This window comes from Caretta caretta, chromosome 5 (assembly GCF_965140235.1).
Source record: "Caretta caretta isolate rCarCar2 chromosome 5, rCarCar1.hap1, whole genome shotgun sequence".
NCBI classification, from domain to species: Eukaryota; Metazoa; Chordata; order Testudines; family Cheloniidae; genus Caretta; species Caretta caretta.
In genome coordinates, this window is record NC_134210.1 from 65,242,140 (window position 1) to 65,264,930 (window position 22,791).

At 39.7% G+C, this 22,791-nt stretch overlaps 1 protein-coding gene across 1 annotated transcript in view; it reads right to left on the bottom strand.

Moving 5' to 3' along the window:
- ST8SIA4 (ST8 alpha-N-acetyl-neuraminide alpha-2,8-sialyltransferase 4) overlaps positions 1–22,791 on the bottom strand; it is an 86,709-nt gene that overhangs the window by 49,540 nt on the left and 14,378 nt on the right. The window contains exon 3 of the mRNA XM_048851410.2: positions 19,723–19,980. Coding sequence (XP_048707367.1) covers positions 19,723–19,980 — 258 coding nt within the window. The remainder of the gene's footprint in view (positions 1–19,722; positions 19,981–22,791) is intronic.

A 22,791-nucleotide genomic window follows, 5' to 3' on the forward strand; every position in this document is an offset into this window, starting at 1 on the left:
AGGATGTGGATAAATTGGAGAGAGTCCAGCGAAGGGCAACAAAAATGATTAGGGGTCTGGAACACATGAGTTATGAGGAGAGGCTGAGGGAGCTGGGATTGTTTAGCCTGCAGAAGAGAAGAATGAGGGGGGGATTTGATAGCTGCTTTCAACTACCTGAAAGGGGGTTCCAAAGAGGATGGCTCTAGACTGTTCTCAATGATAGAAGATGACAGAACGAGGAGTAATGGTCTCAAGTTGCAGTGGGGGAGGTTTAGATTGGATATTAGGAAAAACTTTTTCACTAAGAGGGTGGTGAAACACTGGAATGCGTTACCTAGGGAGGTGGTAGAATCTCCTTCCTTAGAGGTATTTAAGGTTAGGCTTGACAAAGCCCTGGCTGGGATGATTTAACTGGGAATTGGTCCTGCTTCGAGCAGGGGGTTGGACTAGATGACCTTCTGGGGTCCCTTCCAACCCTGATATTCTATGATTCATTGAATACAAGACAGCACACCTGGATTCCACAGCTCACTACTCTATCTATTGGATGAATTAAGACAATATCCAAAATCCTAACTCAGATGGTTCACCATCCCATAAAAATGATATTCAGGAAATTATTGGCCAATAAATCTAACCTCAACATCATATAAAAAAAAAAACCTATGAGAATAATATGGATTCAAGAACCTAGTAAGGAGGATAAGTAAGCAGCAAGAAGATAGTTAAGGTAAGTTCAAGTTCGGGTCAAACTAAACTATATGACAAACACAGTGAACATAATATATGAAGATATTAAAAAACAGTTCCACATAGAGTCTCAATTAGAAAGCAAAAATGCGGTTTCGATAAAAGTACTCATGTAATAATATGCAAAAAGTATAAGGATAGATACAGACCCCTGGCTGGAGGAGCTTATTTATTACTGTTACATGTTGCCATTATCTTGAAGCATTCAACAAGGGTCAGTGTTGTATCCATTATTACTTAGTATCTTCATAAGTGACCTAGAGCGGTGGTTCTCAACCAGGGGTACGTGTATCCCTGGGGGTATGCAGAGGTCTTCCGGGGGTACATCAACTCATCTAGCTATTTGCCTAGTTTTACAACAGACTACATAAAAAGCATTAGCAAAGTTGGTACAAACTAAAATGTCATACGGACTGCTCTACATACTATATCAGTGTTGCTCAATCTGGGTGTGGCAACCCTCAGGGGAAGGGGGGTGTCACAGGATGAGTTGGGGGGGGTGTCAAAAGTGCAGGACTGCCATTAGGTGGTAGCAAGCAGGTGCCCCTTGAAGTTAAGATGTATGTTGAAGCCCAAGCCCCACCATCTGTGGCTCAAGCCAAAGCCTGGACCCCACCACTCAGGGCTGAAATCAGACTCCTGAAAGGGGTACAGTAGTCTGCAAAGGTTGAGAACCACTGACTTAGAGGAAGGAGTAGAGAGTACAGTGATCAGATTTGCTGATAAAATGATGGATGGACTAGCACAATGAACAAGTAAATTCAGTAACCTGTAAAAAAAAAAAAAAAATAGAGTGACAGACAGAAATTAAGATAAGATTTAACAGATAAATTATGAGTTGGTTCACTTGGGGAGAAAAAATATTCTAAAGTATAATGTCTGTTTCCTTCACAAGAAACAATACTCCATTGGGGGTGACATGAAAGAATAAACTGAACATGAGCACGCAATGTGATGCTGTCACCACAAAAGTACCGAAATACACTGCATGTCATTTGGGAATCCATATAATGAACCACATCCTGAGATGTACAGAGTACAGGTTACGTGCATGCACACAAAGTGATTAAACCCTCAATCCTCCTGCAGTACTGTCCAGGAACAGCCCCCATACCATGTCAGAGCAGCCTGAGGGCTACTCTTAGTTTCCTTAAGCTCTAGTGGCCAAAGGAATTAAAAATGTTGCCAAAGATTAGCATTGCACATACTTCTTTTCCTTTGGCCATCCCCCTGTCACCTACATCATGAGACGATCTACATTCTTACACAGAAATGTTCCATGCCAGGCTCATTATGCTCGTTTTATGGCCCAATTAAGCCTGTCGCAGAGTGAAGTCGCAGAACTGAATAACCTTATAAAGAAGGTATTGCAATCACATTCATGGAAGCCACAGCCAAATACAGATTTTATTATTCCACAGTGATGCAATGGAATGGGCTAGACGACCCAATGTACATATCCAACTCCAGTATTTATGGGCCAAATCCTGCATTCCTTGCTCAGACAAATTCCAATGTAAAGCAACAGGTAAAATCTGAGTAAGGACCTGAGGATTTGACCCTATACATTTTAAGTGTGTTGATCCACTGCCTAATCTGTGTTATTTGTAGAATACAGGCTTGTTGGTTGAAATAGAAGTGTTTGGCAACAGTTGCTGGCATTAAGCAGAACCTGCACAGAGCACTGCTGTGAAAGTGTTTCCTCTTTTAGCAAACCATTCCTTGTGGATCAAAGAATAATATGCCCACCATATGGTATTAACTAGAGGTGTACTCTGGAAGCCAAAATATTAAGATTAACCTGATGTTGGAAAATTGATATGTATTCATGTCATCTAAACTCTACAGATGGGCCTAAACTGGTACCAAGAACCTCCGAAAGCCTTCCCCGACAGCCTGAAAACTTTGGTAATACAGATACAAGTCCTGATCTCTGAAATGGACCAAAACTGGAATGCTGAATTCAGATGTCCCTGAACTTTTAGAATGTATCTAAATCTGGAACTGAACTTCAAGGCTCAAGTACACTGCAACAAAACAAAAAACCAACTCAAGGATATCACAGAACGTACCAGAGAGAGTAATGCCTGCTCATCTGTCTATTTACAGAAAGCACATCACTATGATGTCTGCATACTGAACAGAAAATAGCTTCACTGCCTTCCATTTGGACTACATGTAGCATGAAGCAACAAAAAAAAAAAAAAACAAGGAAAGAACATAAGAATGGTCATACTGGATCAAACCAACGGTTCATCTCACCCACTGTTTCCCAAACTTGGGAAGCCGCTTGTTCAGGGAAAGCCCGTGGCGGGCCAGGCCAGTTTGTTTACCTGCTGCATCTGCAGGTTCGGCCGATCGCGGCTCCCACTGGCCACGGTTCGCTGCTGCAGGCCAATGGGGGATGCAGGCAGAGGGACATACCAGCTGCCACTTCCCTCAGCCCCCATTGGCCTGCAGCCAATGTCTGATCATTCTGTTCTTTTCTACATTTTCAGTCACCCAATTTGTCTGCCACTGAAGTTAGGCTTACTGGCCAACAATTGCCAGGATGGCCTTTGGAGCTTTTTTTAAAAAACTGGTACCACACTGGCTATCCTCCAGTCATCTGGTACAGATGCTGATTTAAACCACACTTAGTAGTTCTTCAATTTCATATCTGAGTTCCTGCAGAACACGTGGGTGAATACCATCTGGTCCTGGTGATTTATTAATATTTAATTTATCAATTTGTTCCAAAACCTCCTCCACTGACACCTCAATCTAGGACAGTTCCTCAGATTTGACACCTAAAAAGAATGGGTCAGGTGTGGGAACATCCCTCACATCCTCTGCAGTGAAGACTGATGCAAAGAATTAATTTAGCTTCTCCGGAATGGCCTTATCTTCCTTGACAGCTCCTTTAACACCGCAATCATCCAGTGGCCCCACTGATTGTTTGGGAGGCTTCCCGTTTCTGATATCACTTTTTAAAAATGGCAGGGTTTTTTTAGTTAGTTGCTCTTCAAAATTTGTTTTTGTCTGCTTAATGATACTTTTACACTTGACTTGCCAGAGTTCATGCGCCTTTCTGTTTTCCTCAATAGGATTTAATTTCTAGTTTTTACAGAATGCCTTTTTGCCTCTAACTCAGTGTTCCCCAAACTGCACAGAGAAACATTTGAGGGGTGGAAGATTCAGAGGAACATTTGGGGGGGCTGGAATGGAGTGCCACCCAGCCCCAATGTGCCCCCATGTAGCAGCTCTACTTCACCCCCTGCTCCGTCCCCAGCCGCAGCTCCACCACCCACCCAGCTCTGCCTGCAGCCTAAGCTCCTCTGCTGAGCCAACTGTGTGGTAACGGAAGGGGGTGCACACAGATTCTATTACTGGGGAAAGGAGCATCACTGCTCTAAGTGCTACTTTTACTTTGTTGTTTAGCCATGATGGCACTTTTTGGTCCTCCGTTTTTTGTTAGTTTTTTTAATTTGGACTATACCATGAATTTGAGCCTCTATTTTGGTGGTTTTTTGTGACTGTACCTTTTAATTTCCATTTAACTAGCTTCCTCATTTTTGCATAGTTCCCCTTTCTGATGTTAAATGCTACTGTGGTGGGTTTCTTTGATGTTTTCCCCCTCCCAAGGATGTTAAATTTAAAAATATTTAAAATATTACGGTTGCTATTACTGAGTGATTCATCTATATTCACCTCTCGGACCAGAGCCTGTGAATCTCTCCTTGTGGGTTCCAGGACTAGCTGGTCCAAGAAGCAGTCATGATGGTGTCTAGAAACTTTATCTCCACATCCCATCCTGAGGTGACATGTACACGGTCAATATAGAGATAATAATAATGGGGGATTATAACTGAGGTTTTTTTCCCCTGTCTTATAGCCTCTCTAATCTCCCTGAGCATTTCACAATCGCCATCACCATCCTGGTCAGGTGGTCGGTAGTATAGTCCTACTGCTATATTCTTATTATTCAAGCATAAAATGTCTATCTATATAGATTCTATGGTACAATTTGATTCATTTAAGGTTTTTACTATATTTGACTCTGCTATCTTTCACATATAGTGCCACTCCCCCACCAGCATGACCTACTCTGTCATTACTATGTATTTTGTACCCTGGTATTACTATGTCCGATTGATTATCATCATTCCACCAAGTTTCTGTAATGCCAGTTTCATCATCATCATCTTACTTCTAGCTTTTGTACATAAGCACTTATAAAACGTGTCACTTTTAGCTGTCTGCCATTACGTGATGTTACTGAATGGGACTCTTTCATTTGACTGTTTGTCTTCAGTTCCTACCTAGACTTTATCAACATCCATCCTCACCTCTTTTCGAGGATACAGAGACTCCCCTTTAACAGATCCTCCCCTAAGGGCCATCTCTATCCAAATGGTGTGCTCTCCACACCCGTTGGCTTTCCCCCAGCCCTTAGTTTAAAAAGAAATTTGTATTTCTTATTATGAACAGAAGAGGTCTGGCAATAGGAGTGATTTGAAAAGCCTATGGTTTGGAGCCCTCAGGCGTGTAGGATGGTCTGGGAGCCAGCGTGGTTTGTGCCATACACTTGTGCACAGGCTGCTCCAATTTAAGCTCCCAACAGCTACCGCTAGGCTACTCCACAGTCTGGACAGCCCAGAATCCCTGAAAGTGATGGTCTCACTTCCTACACAGCCCCTCCTAAGACTTTCTACCATCTGCTGGGTATGCACAGTAGCCACTATAGAACTTCCTATCGTAGTCATATGATGTGCCTGTGCTGGGGGAGTTTTCCCAAGGCCCTTTGTGGCAGCACAATGCCAGCTCCTATCTGCCACTGATGTACAGGGGCCAGGTCTACCCCTTAAGGTCTATCATGTTGATGTTATCATTTGTTAATTATTCCCTACTGTAAGACTCGTTGCAAGAATTCAGAGTTCAAGACAAAATAGATTTCATTAAAAAAAGCGTTGCCTTCTTTAAAGTCAGCTGCCAACAAGTTTCCGCATTTCTAGTACCCTTATTTTTAAGTTGTTTACAAAACAGGAATTTAAACTTATGACCACTAAGTTCCTTGTTCCTGAAGTTACAGTGACTGTGATATGGGTTCTTCTCATTTGAGACCACACAGTGAAGTGACAGGGAAGGTTTAAATAGTATGAAATACTTAGAAAAAGTGACGACACATTATTTACTTATTTGGCAGCAGACCTTGCTGCACTGCTACCCATGAGTTACTGAGTAGCTACTGTTGTTTCCAGTAGAGTTCTTCTGACATGGTTATAAAGAAATAAATTCATATCACTGAAATGTTGCTGTATAGTATATGCAAAAAACTAAGTAAGTGAAATATCAAGAATGAGATCTCAATCACAGAACGCCAGAAAAATCTAAGTTGTAGTTTCCACCCTAACTCCATCTTCTTGCGTATATGTAGCTTTACTTACTCTATATAAGAGAATTAGTCTAGAGGGCAGATCTCACAACACTAACTTTTTAATACTGTTTTAATATAGGTAATTTTAGAGCCATTATGTCACTCACTGGAGGAAGAGAGGTTAAATATTATGATTATTTACACTTCTGGGAGGGTTAAGTGGAACTTCCTTTTCCAGTCATGCAGAAAAAGGATCTTTGTGGTTGTGAATAGTAAGTAGCAGCACTTTGGATATTCAAAAGGAAGAGTTTTTATGCTGGTGGAGCTGCACTAACCGAAGAGGAGTTGTTGGTTTTTAAACCACAAAACCCACCAAAAGAAGAAGGGGGCTAGAGGGAAGCAGACTTATTACAGAACTGGTAACGTTTGGTTCAGATTACAGTTTGATAGTATATTTTTTGTTTAGGAGAATTTTATAGAATAATGGAATTATGGCAATTTTTAAAAGGTAAATTTAGAGTTTTGTAACTTCTGAAGGAAAAAATATTAATGGATGTTCTGCATTAGAACATGTCTTTGCTAGTGACTAACTTAAGAGTAGGTAAAATTTCCATTAGTGGTTAAGGCACTTAGGTGTCTCTCCCAGGAAAACCATTAAAAAAAGTCCGACTGGATCTTGTATGTTCTAGAACTAGCTGTTCCACAAAGCAGTCATTGCTGATGTCAAGAAACTTTATCTAAATCCTGCCTGTTGTATGCAGTATTATAGTCATGTTGGTCCCAGGACATTAGGGAGACAAGGCGGGGGTGAGGTAATTCTTACCATGAGAAGCTGGTCCAATAAAAGTGAGACAAGCCTCTCTCACCAACAGAAGTTGATCCAGTAAAAGAGATTACCTCACGCACCTTGTCTCTCTAAATATCCTGTTGTGACATTTGACTAGCCTTCATATGTGCAGCTGAAATCACCCCTCGTTATTGTTTTATTGATTTAGACTCTGATCTTCCATCAAATTGCACATTCAGGCCAAGATTTATGAAACTGCGTGTCTTAAATTAGGCTTCTAAACCCTGAGATCCCTTAACAACTGCCCTGAGTTTCAAAACTGCTGAGCACCTGAAGTCAATGACCATGGTAGGTGCTCACTGAACTGATGATTCCCACGGGTAATGAAAAAAGTTTCTAAAGCTGGTTCTACATTACCTACTCTGGGGCCTATGGCACAGTGGGTATGCCAAGATATGGAAAAGGCCTAGCTAGAGAAATCCTGGACTGGAGCAGAAACTCAAATTGAAACATTCTGGCTGCAACAAAGTAAGAATAATTTCAGAGCTGCTCTAACTCATACAAGGGGCTTCCAGCCGTCCCGAAGACTGGAAACAGAGTAGTGGTAGTAAGTCACTTCTGCCCTCCCCACTTCTCAGAGGCACCAAATAAAGAACAGCAACAACTGAAGATAGGAGTTATTTTTATGCAACTGTTTTGTCTGACAAATGTAATTGGGAACACAATAGAAAAAAGATTAATCAGCTGGCAAAATAGTAATTGTCATGTATGGAAGAGAAACAAGAGAAGCATCAGAATCTAGGATGGAGAAAGCGTCAGCAGAACCTGAAAAGTTGTCTTTGAAGTGCCATCTATATTTATGATACTCTATATTTTAAATAAAATAATAAATAAAAGATACAACATAAGGTGAGATAGTATTATCCAAAGACAAAAAAAGGGTAAAGTGTCACCCTAAATCTTGTGCTACTAACAAGTCTACAGCCAAATTTTTGCTACGACACAGGGGGGAGAAAAATAGAAGTAAGAGCAAGCTGGGGCCTATGCATAGGTAAACACTCAGTGAAGTGAGCAATATTGCTCTAGGCGCTACTCTTCTCACTCACTGCTAACATACTGTAATTAAAGCTATTTTACCACACAACAGAACAATTTTCAGAAAGAGGACAGACAATGGGCTCAAGTATTTGTAGAACATAAAGAGGAAGAGAGTTTTAAAGGTTCTATTGAAATTGTCTATCACACGTGCAGTTCTGCTCTGAAGAGTGAGTCTGTAAAATTGGCAACTTCTCTCACCAGATGTGCTGCTGCCTGTGTGCTCTCATTGTAACTGCTTACTTTACTTTCACAATGAAAAGAAAGTTTCTACTACTTCCTTACCTCTTATTCCTACAAAGCCAGGAGAGTTAAGAGTAATAGAGCTGGATTCCATTCCTTCTGGTGAATAATCAACAAAAGTTGTTTATCAAAGTTCCAATTACCTAAACCTGTGCAAACCTCACTAAAGGTAAGGGGAATACACAAGTTTCACTAAGGGCATGTCTACCCTGTAAACTTAAGTCAGCCTATCTCAGGTCAAATTACAGCCACCGCAGTAATTATTGTGGTAGTTCATGACCACTGCCCTTCTTTTGATGGCGGTGTGTCCCCTCACCAGAAGTGCTTCCTCCAACTTCAGAGGGGCAGTGTTGGGGGCTGAGAGCCAGGCCCTTAGCTCCACACACAGCTCCCCGCCAGTAGCTCAGTTCCCTGCCTAGAGCAGGGTAGCCACACCGGGCTTCTTGGCTCCCCGCTCACTACTGGGAATGGGGCAGCTGACCAGTCTCCGGGCACAGAGCTCCCTGCCAGGTGCAGCTGTGCTCCCAGCAGGGAGCCAAGAGCTTGGGAGGGAAGCCAGGTTCCCCGCTGGGAGATCTGCACCCAGAGTCTGGTCAGCTGCCATGCTCCCAGTGGGGAGCAGGGTGATCAGATGTCATATTTTATAGGGACAGTCACGATATTCAGAGCCCTCTCTTATACAGATGCCTATTCACCACCACCACCCAACCTGTTCAGATAGAAAGTGGAAAAATCGGGTCACGCTAGTAGGGAACCAGGAGCCCAGGGAGGTGGGGGCAGCCAGGCTCGCAGCTGGGAGACTCACACTGGGAGTCTGGTCAGCTGCCATGTGCCCAGTGGGGAGCAAATCAGAGCGGGAAACCAGAAGCTTGGGGGCAGCCCAGCTGGGAGCAAAGAGTTGGGATCTGGGGCACAGCAGGTTCCCCAGAAGGAGTGGATAGCCCGGCAGCAGCTTGAGTTGGGAGCCTGGGTGGCAGCCTAGCTTGAAGCAGAGACTGAGCAGCAGCCTGACTGGGGAGCCAGAAATTGACAAGAATGACTGCCACTAGATGTAAGTAATGCTGTGTCTACAGCATCACCCTAACTACATCCACATAATCCCTATGCCTCTCATAGAGCTACTATGTCAGTGTAGCAGGGTACTTACAATGGCAGAAGTAAGGCTGTAGTATGTACACTGACATAATTAGGTCAACATAAACTGCCTTAAAATCAACCTAATGCTGTAGTGTAGACCAGGCCTAATGGAATAATTTAAAGACAATGAACACTGGAAAACTGAGGGCCTAATTTGACTAGCATAATCTTTCTTACTGACAATGCTGATGTGCAACCAGGGTGGATAAAAATCAATTATTTAAAAAAAAATCTGATTTTTTTAATAAAATGCTTTGAAGGGGGAAAAAAGCAATCTAAAGATAGTTTTAATTAAGATACATTATAGCTCAAAGATATCATCATGGAATAGGGATTATAAATTCTAATTCTATAGTATGAGACAATATATTCATGTAATGTTTAAGAAAAGTTTTGTAAATGAGTTCCAATAGTTCATGGACTAGGGACCCAATCTTATCCGGTTCAAGGGGCTTCTGTATAGATTATTTAAATTAATCTTTCTATCTACCCAGGGGGACTCAGTGCTGAGTCTAGAAGATACCATCAGATGCTTAGTTTTCCAGTTCTCAAACTGTGCATTTCTGTCTCCAGAGATAACATGCTTGTTAACAGCAAAAATGTTTTAAATAAATATCTAGAGGTGAGAAATAACGGACCTCAACCCTATCGTCCCTTTGCAAATTTGTGTACACAGTCAATCCCTTACCTCTCTCTAAAAGAGCAAAGTTTCAGAAAGTTCAAGGAATAGAAGATAGTTGGGCGTGGAATAGATCCAGACAAGGAGAAGTCTGGAGATAAATGTGAGAAGGGAGGGACAGGCAGTAGAAACCAAAGTGAAACTGTTTGAGCAGCATATTCCAGAAGTCTTGAGGTCTTTCTGAGTGTAGCCTTCATTGATTTAAGATCTACCATACCATTCTCTCACTAGAAGGGAAAGCCTATAATTGTAGCGGGCCGTAAAAGAGATCTCCCAGTTTGGGAATAAGAACCATTCAAGAAATATATGTTTGCTGGTGATGTTTTAAAGAAAGTCACACCAGTGAACTGGCGGAAGTCACTTAAGCACTGGGATTCAGACACTGTTGAAGTGATAATCTCACTTTTAACAGCAGTAGTTTCTTCTGCCGGTGCAGAAAGAAAATTTTCTTCCTTTGGACTAATTCATTCCAAATTGAGAAATCGTTTGGGACCTAAAAAAGCAGGAAAGCTTGTTTTTCTTTTCCATATTATGAACAAACAGGAAAATAAAGGTGGAGATGACAGAATTAGCTGCAGAAGCCAATATTTTAAGTTTCTTGTATTGATCTGGCTGACGTAGTAGATTTAATTTTTTTTAATATTTCATTTAACTATTGTAGTTAAAAAAACAATTAACAAAATCAAACATTATGTTTAAATTCAAAAATTCATACACTTGTTTTGTTAAACTATTATGGTTGCTATTGAAGAAAAAAATCCAGAATACATAACATTGTTGTTTTAGTTAAATAAAACAATTTAAATGTCTGTCTGGTGATGTTCTCCTCCTAATACAGCATGGCAAGAAAATCCTCCAAATATTAATGATTACCCTGTTGAATTAGAGATATTTATGAAGTCATTGGGAGGTGAACTATTTGCTTCATTTACCTTTGGTAAATGAAAAAAATAATCAAACAATCATTCATTTTCTGATATAGCTGTAAAACTACTCTGAAAAGTTTTCAAAAATCACTTTAAAAATGTGTAGAGTGTAACTTCTAAAAACGATACCTGTGTCTATCTCCGAGTTGTGAAGAACATGTATTAAAGTTGTAAAAGGTGTTGTTATGTAGAAATCCATGGTTATGTAGAAATCCATGGTTAAATCAAATCTTCCTAACTAGCAATTTAAATTTGATTTAAATCAAATCCACCCTGTGGGCAACAAAGATCCATCTGCTTCCTAGAAAGAAGGGACAGCAGAAAGAGCAATTGCAAATATGTTTATACTTCTAAACTGTGCACTTTTGCACTAAAAATCTTTGAGACAATTAACATAAAACCCGAAAATGCTGTTTTTACAGACACAATTTTGAGACTACTACCACACCTTAAGTAGAGTTCTGCAACATAGTATATTAGCAGCATGTAGAGTTCAGTGGAGACAGAAGGGATAAAGTGTTGTGACTGTTTCCCTTTTTTGGGGGAAGTCAGATATTTTTCCCTCATGGGAAAAAAAAAAGATTAGGGTAGGAGTTTGGAGATTTAGAAGAGAAATAAGAAGTTCTTAACATTTTTCAATACTGTTTCAATGTAATTTCATCTGACCAGAAACCTCAGAAGTACAAAACTGGGGAACCTACTGGATTACAGAAGCAGAAAATTGTTTCATGAAGATTGCAGAATTTTTGTTTGGGGAGATTTACAGAGAAATTGGATTTCTCATTTTTATTTGGCTTCCTGGGTGGCTTTTGTGTTGAATTTTATTCTTTGTAGAGTACTATGGTTAAAAGGGTTTTGTATTAGATGATATATGGGAAATATAACCTGTCTGTTATGAGAGATATAAGTGGTTTAACCACTAAGAGTAGGTTCCTCTAACTTTTAGGTATCACTCCCAGTGAAGCTACACAAACAAAAAAAAATACAAGACAAACATCTGCTGGTTAGTAAATATAATAATATATTAGAATGAGGTATGAAAATGTACAGTAGGTAACTTTATTAAGGTATCCCTTTTCCCTAAATTTAAAGAATTTCTCTGAAAATTGAGAAAGATTCCATCCACCGTTCTGGAGGTATACAACTGCTGTAAAGGAGCCACACACAAGTGACCATGAAAACATTCCCCTGGTACAGGTACAATGTAGGGCAGGTATATACTGCTCCCCTCACCCCCCATTAGTCCTGGCATAGAGGGCATGCTGAGGACATGACTAGAGACAAATCAGGAGTGTGCCCATACTGGTACTGTGAGGATTCTGGGCAGCACTGCAGCCCAAGATGGGTTGCCATTACTTTGAGCAGCTAGAGACTGCTTTAAATTTACACCAGGGGCCATTTCACTTCTCCAGTGCACAACAGGAAATTAAGCCATACGAATGCGGAAATGGTATGTTTGGGGATTGTCATACACGTTAAATCAGATTCAGACAAGTTCAATAAGACATTCAAAGTACAGGTTAAAAAGATAGCCAGACTCCTTCCCCCAACATGGAAAGGACTCAAACCCCCGCTCCCATCCCCCCACCATACACGCCCCCACACCACCCTCATTCATAACGACAGATTTAAAAAAAATATTACAGTTCATGTTTCCAAAAGGCTGAAAGTGACTCCCCAATTCCCTCCTTTCTTCCTCCCTCCCCTTTCTCAACTGGCAGAAATGTGAATGACTCACTCATTTCAAATCACTGGTATGCAGTGATCCTTTAAATGACTTAAATTCATGTTTTGATGTTTCCCCAAGTTTGCACACTTCATATTGCAACCTGAAAAGCACTGAAGACATGGCCCTTTGCTTCTTGTAGTTCACATCTTTGTTTTTTAAATCAATTGACACATTCAAACACATTCTAGTAAAATTGACTGAGATATTCAACTCATCTCATAGAGAACCAGCACAGTTGTCAGCTGGTCAAAATCTGGGCCCTGATCCTACAAGCTGATCTGTGCAGACCCTTAATTTCAATGGGCTCAGGGCTGTCCACTCAGATCGACTTACAATAGTGGGACTTTAGCCATGATCTACTTGGATCTGATTCACAATGGCAACCTACAGGTTTAAAGGCTTCATGTCCCAGAATCTCCTAAACCACACACTGTTTTTTTTGTTAGTAAAAGTAACTTATTTGTATAGATTTTAGGGTTTTATTAATGTTTAGCACGGGAACGTGCACTTTTTCATCCAGTGAGCTACACAGCCTGTAGTAATATGAAACCACTCATCTCCTGCCAAAATCCATCTAAAGCTGCCCCACTAGACCTGCTTCAGGAACACAGAAGACATGTGTCCCTGAGACAGAACTATTTTTGCTGAAGCAGCAGCAGCAGCTTTGTGAAGCCAGGAGAGCACTGTACTACACATTTGTTGGGATTTTTATTTTACAGAGGGAAGAAAAAGGAAAAATCACCTCCTGAACCCCCAGCTGCCTGGATGAAGTTTGAGCAGTGCTGTCACAGCACTCTCTCTGGGAAAGACATGGGTCTGGTCTGCAGATGGGGAGGGTATATGAATGAGGGGAAGGAAGGCAAACATTGGTGGGACTAGCTGGCCTACTGAAAGCAGCTCATCAAAAGCTCGTCAAACCCTTTGAGATAAAAAAAGTTTCACCTTCCCTGCCATGGGGGGGGGGGGGGAGGGAGATAACATCACATCACTAAAACACAAAAACATGAGCAAAAAGGACTTTTCCAAGTACACAGACAAGATGGTAGCCCTTACTTCTAGGCTTCACTGGAGGCCTTCCAGGGAGCCATGATTAACAGTATTCTACTCAAAATGCTGGATTTCTGTCCAGAAATCATCATGAACCAACATAAAAACAAAAGAATCTGCTGTGGGTCATTTGGGGGAAACTGAAATTAAACTACACCAAATGAGGCTCAATTGGTGACACCTCACTACTTCAATGAGGCTATTTGTAAAAGCGTGACTGTGCAGAAAGTGGACAAGATTACGAAGTAATTACTTCCATATCCTGGGCAAACTGGAAGGGGATCTGATTATGTTCTGGAATAAATGGCTGGCAGAAACCTAAAGAAATTTTCTGAATGAGTACAATGTGTTCCCGCCCACCAAAACTCTTCGGAATTAGCTCCATTCAGACCTGGACAGGCACTTTGTACATCTCTCAATTTAGGCAATGATTCTCAAAAAAGTAGGGACTCATATTTTGGCATTTTATTCAAGACATATCTAGTCTATAGACTAGAAATACTTTAAATAGGCACAAAAGTTGTATGTCCATACATCTCTAGGAGACAGACAGAGAGATTGTTTTTGACCATACATGCAGAGTGATCCTACAAACCCTTACTCACATGAAAGACACTTGCCCGAAAGTCTATTGTCCATCTCTGCAAGAGATGCATCATTTTCCTATATAAAGCCAATGGAACTACTTGTGCAAGTAAGGACTGCATCATATATGCATAAATACAGTATTCTGGTAAAATGTAACTTAAGATGCGACAGAACCCCAAGACTGATTAAATGTTTACTACGTGGACAGTTTTGAAGAGCTGTGAGGGAGTCAAGGTCATGGGATAGACTGAAAAAAAATCCTTCTCTGCTCAGCCGACATCTCCATGGAACGTTTATTATCAAAATTAATATTTGGTAGCTTTATGCACAACAATTTGCTTAATACACATGTCGTAATTACCATTATCTCAGATGACACTTCACAACTTACTCCCCTCACCAAAGAAGATGGGAGCAGGCAAGTTACAATTTCCTCACAGAGCTGCTCTTAAAGCAGAGGAGTAGGCGTTGCCCCTTACTCAAGGATAAGCCTAAATGCTCCATCTAGCCCACACTAATATATTTAGGTCTGGATTCTTTGTGGAGTAAGTTGCTACTCAGTGTCAGTAAGGCAGGCAGAATCTGGTCCTTACTTTGCAGTGTAGCTGCAGATAGTTTATTGTGACAGTGCAAAGGTTTCCTGAGTGAATATCAGAATCCGTAAGTCCTGTGGACAAAACAAAGCTGTTTTTCTTAAATCCTCAGCGTTCTTAAAAGTAAACTGAATTTTTGTGTGCGCTCATGAAATCACGAGCTGTTATAGGAAAAATCAGAATCCTGAACTCATTTCTTGGCACGTACACAAGTGGCTCTTTTTTGATACCTGGAAACATTACAATTATCTTACAATATATGTCTAAAAATATAAAATTGTATATTTTTAAACAAAGGTCTTAAAACCACCATATAAACAAAAAAAAATTGCCACTTGCTTGCCCTACTAAGGTTAGCTCTATACTCTTTAGTGGGTGTAACATCACTAGCAGAGTTCATGCTTGAAAAACTCGGACAGTGAGAGCTGGTCAGAAAAATGGTTAAGGTTAAAATCGTTTGTGTCCTGAATGCCTATTTCACCCTCGTCATTTGGGGGCATTCAGCACATGTAGTCCTATGGCTATTGTCTGTTTGGTTGTCTAAATCCTTGCAACTTATCTTCAAAGAAAAAGCACAATCATACTATGCAGACAAAGGAAAGGAATCCTTAGAGCTGCAGAGATCTACTGAATCTTACTGCAAGTGTATTTTTTTTTTCCTGAGAGCAACAGCAGTAGAAATATTGTTTAGAAAACATCCTCAGTGGAGGAACAAGCCTGACCTGTTTTAATCTTAGACAAGAACACCATCTTATATCTGTCTGATTCAACAGCTAGAGAACTACAGAACAGCAGCAAGTTGAGCCAGGCCACTTCTCAGCAGCCTGCAAGTAATCAGTGTATTTTATTTTTTTACAGCACTGATTCCTTTCATAGAGTGACAGGTGTTCTTGGAGTTAAGGAACCTTTTCATGGTATCATACAGAAATGCTACATGCTGTGATTTACCACATCAGTACTGTGGATGCAGGGATCAGGGCTCATTTACTTGGATACACCTAGCTTTAAAAGGTGACGAGGAAAGAATCTGAAGAGAAAACAATTTGCAATCAGTACCATTTTAAGAGAAGAGAGGCCTGATTCTCCTCTCTCACTAAGTTAACTCAGCTGGGTCAGACCTTCTGATGCTTAAGCTGTTGTAGCTTTACTGAACTTGACAGAGCTCAGCCACTTTACTCCAGCAGAAGATCTGGCCCCTGAAAAGAAGTTACTCCTGATTTACACTGGTGCATGAAAAGAATCAAGTCCTGTGCATATGTAGAGTTATGCTTTACCTCAAAAATAGCTGCTTAAGATGTGCCCTAAATATGGTAAAAATAGATAGTTACACTGACAAAACATACAACTGCATTTGCAAATACAGTTGTGTGTTTACATATATATTTTTAGCACTCTGTAAAGAGGAGTGATAATTGCATTCATGCAACTGTAATTTACTAGCACAATTACCTGTTTGTTCCCATGTATGCATACACTGTCTCTCTTTATTAGGTACCTATTTTTAAAAAATCTGGCTTACGAAACATTTTAAACACAACCTAGTTATTTTCTCCTTGAGCTAGCTGCATGCTCCAAGGGACTATGATAGGTCTGACACATCAGCCTACAGCACACTGATGTTTCACAGAAAGGGGGCCAGTTATTAATGACCTTGGATGATTACCTTAGAGATATGACACTATAAAATTTAAATAAGCTACATAGTGAATGCTTCCTTCTACACTTGATAATGCTTTTAGGGTGTCCAAGTCATTTCATTGGTTATTAATATTTTCAGGTTACCTTAATGTAGTATCCAATTCCATCATACTGTAATGCAAGATTGCTGGATTTACTGTATCACAATTCAAATACTGTACAATGTCTGAAGTACCTTCCTTATCTTCAGACTCTGGTCTCATTTTCACTATCGCTGCCACCATCAAATTAAGAAGACCACGGATACTAGGGGTAGTGTGATCAAGATACTCCTGTTCTAATAAATCACATACATACTTTTTGTTATGTATTTCCTTTCATGAATCTCTTAAGAGGAAAACACAGTATTACCAAAATTAACAGAATATTATTTAGTTTTACCAAACCAATGTAAGTATCTCTCTAAAATTGTTTGCTTATACTACACAAAAATGTTAGAGTCTACAGAAGCTTTCTTCATTAGTTTGTATGGTCAATTGTGAGTCCAATATAGCCTATACAACTGCTTTTTCAGAAAAGCAAAGAAGCGTGGTGAATAAGATGTGTATATTTTATTTTCAGAGACATCAACCAAAAGCAGCAGCAAAGTCAGTTCATGGAGTTCATACCTGAGCCCTTACAGCAATACAATTATCCAGCATGAAGGAAGCATAGAGTGCGGTTTACTTTTATTAGGTTCCTTTCTCTCCTCCTTCTAGCAAAAAGATATATTCATTCTTCTCCCATAATTCCTAAAGGACTTCCTTACTACATACTTTAAGCAGTGAAAGGTCTCGGAATGCAGTTTAGCCATACACGTTCTGTGCACTTCTGAAGAGTTTTAAGGTCTGACCAGTGAATAAAATCTCTGTACCATACATACTCCAAAGTCACACACTCACTTCCTTGCCTCTTGTTCATATGAAGGATTCACTCTTGGCTAATCTGACCATATTCTGGAATACTAGGAATATTGATTATTATGGCTAGTTCCTCTGATGTGATGGGACTGCATTGAAGTGATACATGTGCCTTCAATCTAAATTGCAGGTTTTGCTTCCTGATGTTCATACTGAGCTTTATCATTTTCCTTTTATTCACAGGCTAATTTCTGTAGATTAAACCTTTGCAAACGTACTTTATCTTTATTCCATAGAGCTCAAATTCTTTGTTAGTTCAAAATTAATATTAGAGCTCATTCTCTGGTTTCACTACTAGAAAAGATGTGTTTTGGGGATAGGCACAGGAGGTCTTAGCGATGAGTTATTTGACTTCAATAGGAATTAAGCACACAATTAAAGTTAAATATATGCTTAGGTACTTTGCTGAATCCAGGCCTTTTTGAGGGACAATCACGAGTTTGCTTTCACATAGAAGAACTTCCTGCAGAAAGTCTGGTATCTGCATCATTATGCAGCTTGTCAAGTCAAACACATTAAAACTGCAAGAGGGCATAACATCAACAAAGAAGCTACAGGCTAAGTGCAGTTAGGCAATGGACTGTTTATAATGAACTCTCTTGGCTATAAGCAGGAGTTCCAACTTGGCAGAATCAAAGCGTTCTCAGTACAAGTCGAACACTCATGGAAAAGGAAAGGGCAGTCTCTGGCCAGTCACTGAAATAATTCCAAAATAAAATATAGCTCCTATATCTGTATGTGCAGTGTTTGGGTCACGTGTTGTAGGACAGAATGGAATATGAAGACAGACATTATAATATAGCTTCCAACTCTTGATAATTTTCTTGTCTCTGTCCTCCCAGCTTTCTGCAGTGTCACTGTCCAAAACAAAAAAGGCAGGCCCTTCAGTTAGCAAGGTGCAGGACTATCTAATGTCTTTGGCAACCCTAAATGACATGCAGCATTTTTCCATAATAGAATCCAAAGGATCTGTATCCATTTTTATTAGCATCTTTGGAAAAGTGCTCTTTTTGCAGATCATCATAAAATGGGATATCTAGCTGTGATGAAGAACGATGAAATGTATTTTACATTGTCCAATATACTAATGAGGTTTTCTTAAGTCTTTCTAAAAAACTTGCTGCGTTTCCCTATTCAAGCCTAAAATCTTGCCTTTGAAGAAAATACTACTCAATAATTCCTGCCAATTGTGACTACTAGGAAAAGGGTGATGTATTTCTTTAGCTTGCATTTCAAAGCTGCCTAAGGGAGTTAAATGTCCAACCTCCACTGAAAGCTTTTGAAACTCCCAGGCTTATGAAAAGAAAAGAACTATAATTTTTCCTTTCACAGACCCCGTCCTTTTCAAGTTTCTTTGACCACCAGTTTTGTACAAGATAGAAAAGGAAAAACAAGAACAGGAGCAGTGATGTGAGCTAACCCTACATATATAATAATTCTTTATCACCATCATTTCACCCTCCTGGTTCCATACCAATGGAGACTTTGCCTAAAAAGCACAGACTATCTTTTTTGTTTAAATTTATCTATGTATGTTCATATAATGACAGCTTGTCAAATGGAGCCAGTAACTGCTCTTAATTTGCCATTGATCTGTGAAGTCCTAAGACAAAATTTTGTGGCGGTTGAACATGTTTGAGTATCTACACTCAAGAAAATAAACTTTTTGTACATGCTGTAGGGATATATTTTCAGTGCAATGTGCAGTGAGAGAGATGTGTGGCTTTCAGTTACCTTACCAGAAAGCATCTGACTAAATTCCAATGCATCACAATGAAATTTTGCCCCCCACTACTGTATATAAAGTAATTGAGTAGTTTACTGCTAGGCCACATCTACTGGCCAAGAGACAGGAAGAAATTTTGGAAAAAGAACAATTTTCCATTTATAGGACCAACTCTTCTGCCAGAGTAATGATTTTATCTGGAATAAAACAAATGAACAAACACAAGCAACAAGTAATATGAATCTGTCTTTTACCTCCTAATGTGCACACCTCTCATTTTCAATATAGAAGTAATCTTATTTTTTCCATACCAAAATGTATTTAAAATTGAGGCATCACACAGTGAAAATATCACTTCAGATAAATTACTCAGTAATTCCAAATAATCCCGGAAATTGATCTCTCAGGTTAAAGCATTTCTGCCATTCCCTCCCCCCGAAAGTGACAGACAGCAGGCTATAATCCCCAGCTGCAGATGAAAGCTCACCTTATTACAAAGTCATGGCTGTCAATCTCCTTTCCACATTCACTGTCCAGGAGGATGCCAGAATTGCCCACAACTGCACATGTTTTAAACCGACGGTTCTTCATTGGTGAAACTTCAGGAAGGAGGCTATGCAAATCCTGAGAAATGTTCAGGGTGCGACGTCTGTCTAGCACATAGTGAATTACGTCTCCTGGCTTGAAGCTGCTTTTGACCACTGAGACATCTCTTTCAGCATCCAAAAACCGAAGAATATTCTTCCTATTTTGAAAGAAACAGGCAGACAGTATTCATTCCTCACAATCAGCTCATCTTTTAGTAATATGGTATAAAACATATAACATAAAAGAGAGTGTGAGGTTTCAGATTTTCATTCCCATAATATTAGACTATGGCCATTTCAGGTGCTATAAAGTTATGTTAGGGCTCCATTAGAAACCCTTATGGTCTTGAATAAAAAATGTAATGTGACAAGCAATTACTCAAAGACAGTCTAAATCACCAGGTGTTAAAGAATTAAGTGACGATGGATTCAAGTTTTAAAAGTTGGACAGTGCATATGCGCAGTAACTGGTTTTGAGTAGTGTTTTAGAAAACTATCTGGCATGTGGGTTAATGCACAGATTACAAAATAAACTGCATCATCTTATTTTATTAGCAACCGGTAAGTTAAAAGATATTTACAAAGGATTTCAAAGTAGCCTCGTGTGTCAAAAATCAAGGAATGAACTAGCATGGCTCTCACAGCCTTGGTCGAGTTGTCAGAGCTGGCAGAGAAATAAAACTTGTTTTAACCTGTAAACTGAGCAGCTCTGTCATGGAAATCAGCAGGAGAGAAGTCTGGATTCCCCATAATGCCTTTTTTTTTTTTTTTTTTTTTACAGATCCATGATCATGTTGGAACCGCACTTTTAAAAGATTTGCAGAGTTCCTCTGATCACCATGCCCTTCAGTTTTAAGCACCAAGTTGGTATTATTATTCAGTGTGCTTGCACATATATAACTCATTAGAATTTAGCACTTGTCTACACAGAGAAATTGCAGTTTTGTAACTTAAAACAATTTAAGTTCAATTTAAGCCTCGTCTGCACAAACTTGCAGTGGTTTAATTAAACGAGTTCAGTTGTACTGGTACAAACCCTAATGTAGACACTTATTTTGGTTTAATATTGGCTTATTTTGGTTTATCTTAAGTCAGTTAGGAACGGGTTTAAGATGAACCAAAATAAGCCACTATTAAACCAAGTTAAGAGTACCTTTGTGTGGACACTCAAAGATTTAAATCCGGTTTATGTCAGTTTAGCTTGCACCTCTGCAAGCCGAACAGCCAGGTTTAAAACAGTCGAAGAGTGTCTGCAGCCAAAGTTTCACCGTTTTAGCTACATCAGTTTTAAAATCAACAGTGCAACTTTACCTGTAGACTGGGCCTTAGTAAACAATTTACTTGATAATGCACGAGTTGGAAAAGAATCTGGTCCACTCTGTCATAGAGCCCAATTGTACAAATACCACCAGCTACAAATCCCAAATCAGCAAAGCATTTAAGCACATGTTTAAGTCCATACCTATTCAGCTATGTACTTATGTTTGTTAATGGGACTACGGTACATGTCTAAAGTTAAGCAGGTGCTCAGTAGGATGGAATGCAGAAGTGGGGTTAGAACTATACTGAGAGGTCCTGACCTGGCAAAGACATTAGCCTAACTCTTACTAAAGCTTACTGGAGACTGCTCATTATATATATGCCATCCAGAAGGCCGAAGAGGGCTCTTAATTTTAAAACTGGTTATGGAAGAAGATTTAGTTGAAGCAGATTTGTTATCAATTAACAAATTTCCCTAAAAAGGTATTCTACCTCAGCATTGGCTCTGCAATTCTAACAGGAGGGGGAAAAAAAGCTGTAAAAAGAGACATTTTTGTCATTCAAGTCAGCAGATAAGACTCTGAATGCACAACAAGCATTTTGTTGAGTGTAAAAATAGCATTTTCTTATAGTCACTTTAAGGACTCTGCATTGCTAATCCTTAGAACAGGATCAATACTTACCAGAAAACCACCCTGCTGTTTTAACTGCTGTACAAGCTATTTAGAAATACCTACTGGGAAATGAAAGGGGGGAAATACTCTCCAGATGTGAAGGGACAAAAACACAACATCATCATATAGGCCAGTCAGCTACCCTGTCTCACTGCCTCAAGATACAAGAGAATGTCTAATAATGAAACTGGTTACAAAACATTTGCAACACTGGAATTTACCTTAAAAGCCTAAGGGAAAGTGAAACATAGTAAGATTTTTTTTTTCTAATGTTACCTCACACATCTTAAACCTAACTAAAATAAAGAGAAAACCTTCAAATTCTATTTTAGGGCTCTTGTTAATGTATGAAGTGGCATCAGAGTAAGGACATCTGATGATGTAGCATGCATGAGGGACTGAGAATAATGAAGCAGAATGGGAGATATTAAAACCTTAAATGCTTTAAGCTTTTGGTAAATGGTGTAAATGGCAAGGCAGGGTTTTTTTGTTTTGTTTTTTGTAAAGCAAGATAAAGAATTTCTTCAGCCCGTAAGTTTAATAGACTTAAAAGCCCTGTGGGTTTGATGTGCCTAGTTTTGTGGGTACCTGCAATAGAGATGGAAATGACTAGAAAAAGAATGAATGAAGAAAAACATTTAAGCAGATTGGTAAAAATGTTCATTACATAGGAATGCAGCCCTCAGAGTTGGGGCTTTTTAAAGGAGATGGTGACTACAGCTAGAAGGTGGCCGCCACAATGGAGAGCCTCAATGAATAGGTGAAAATGTCAAAAGGACTCTCTAGGACCTGAGTGAAATAAGAATCACAAGAGAAGGGGGATCAGGAGGATTCCCTTTCAATACCTAATACACACTTTTGATATCAAAGAAGGACCGGTCTATGATGTGTGTGTTAGCCAACGTGCAGCTATGTTTGCACATAAATAGGATTTCCCATGTATTGTTTTAAAATTTAAAAAGACACACAGTAAAAGCATCCAAGTGGGGAATAACTTTCTCTCAATTAACATGAAAGAGATTAGATAGAAAGAGC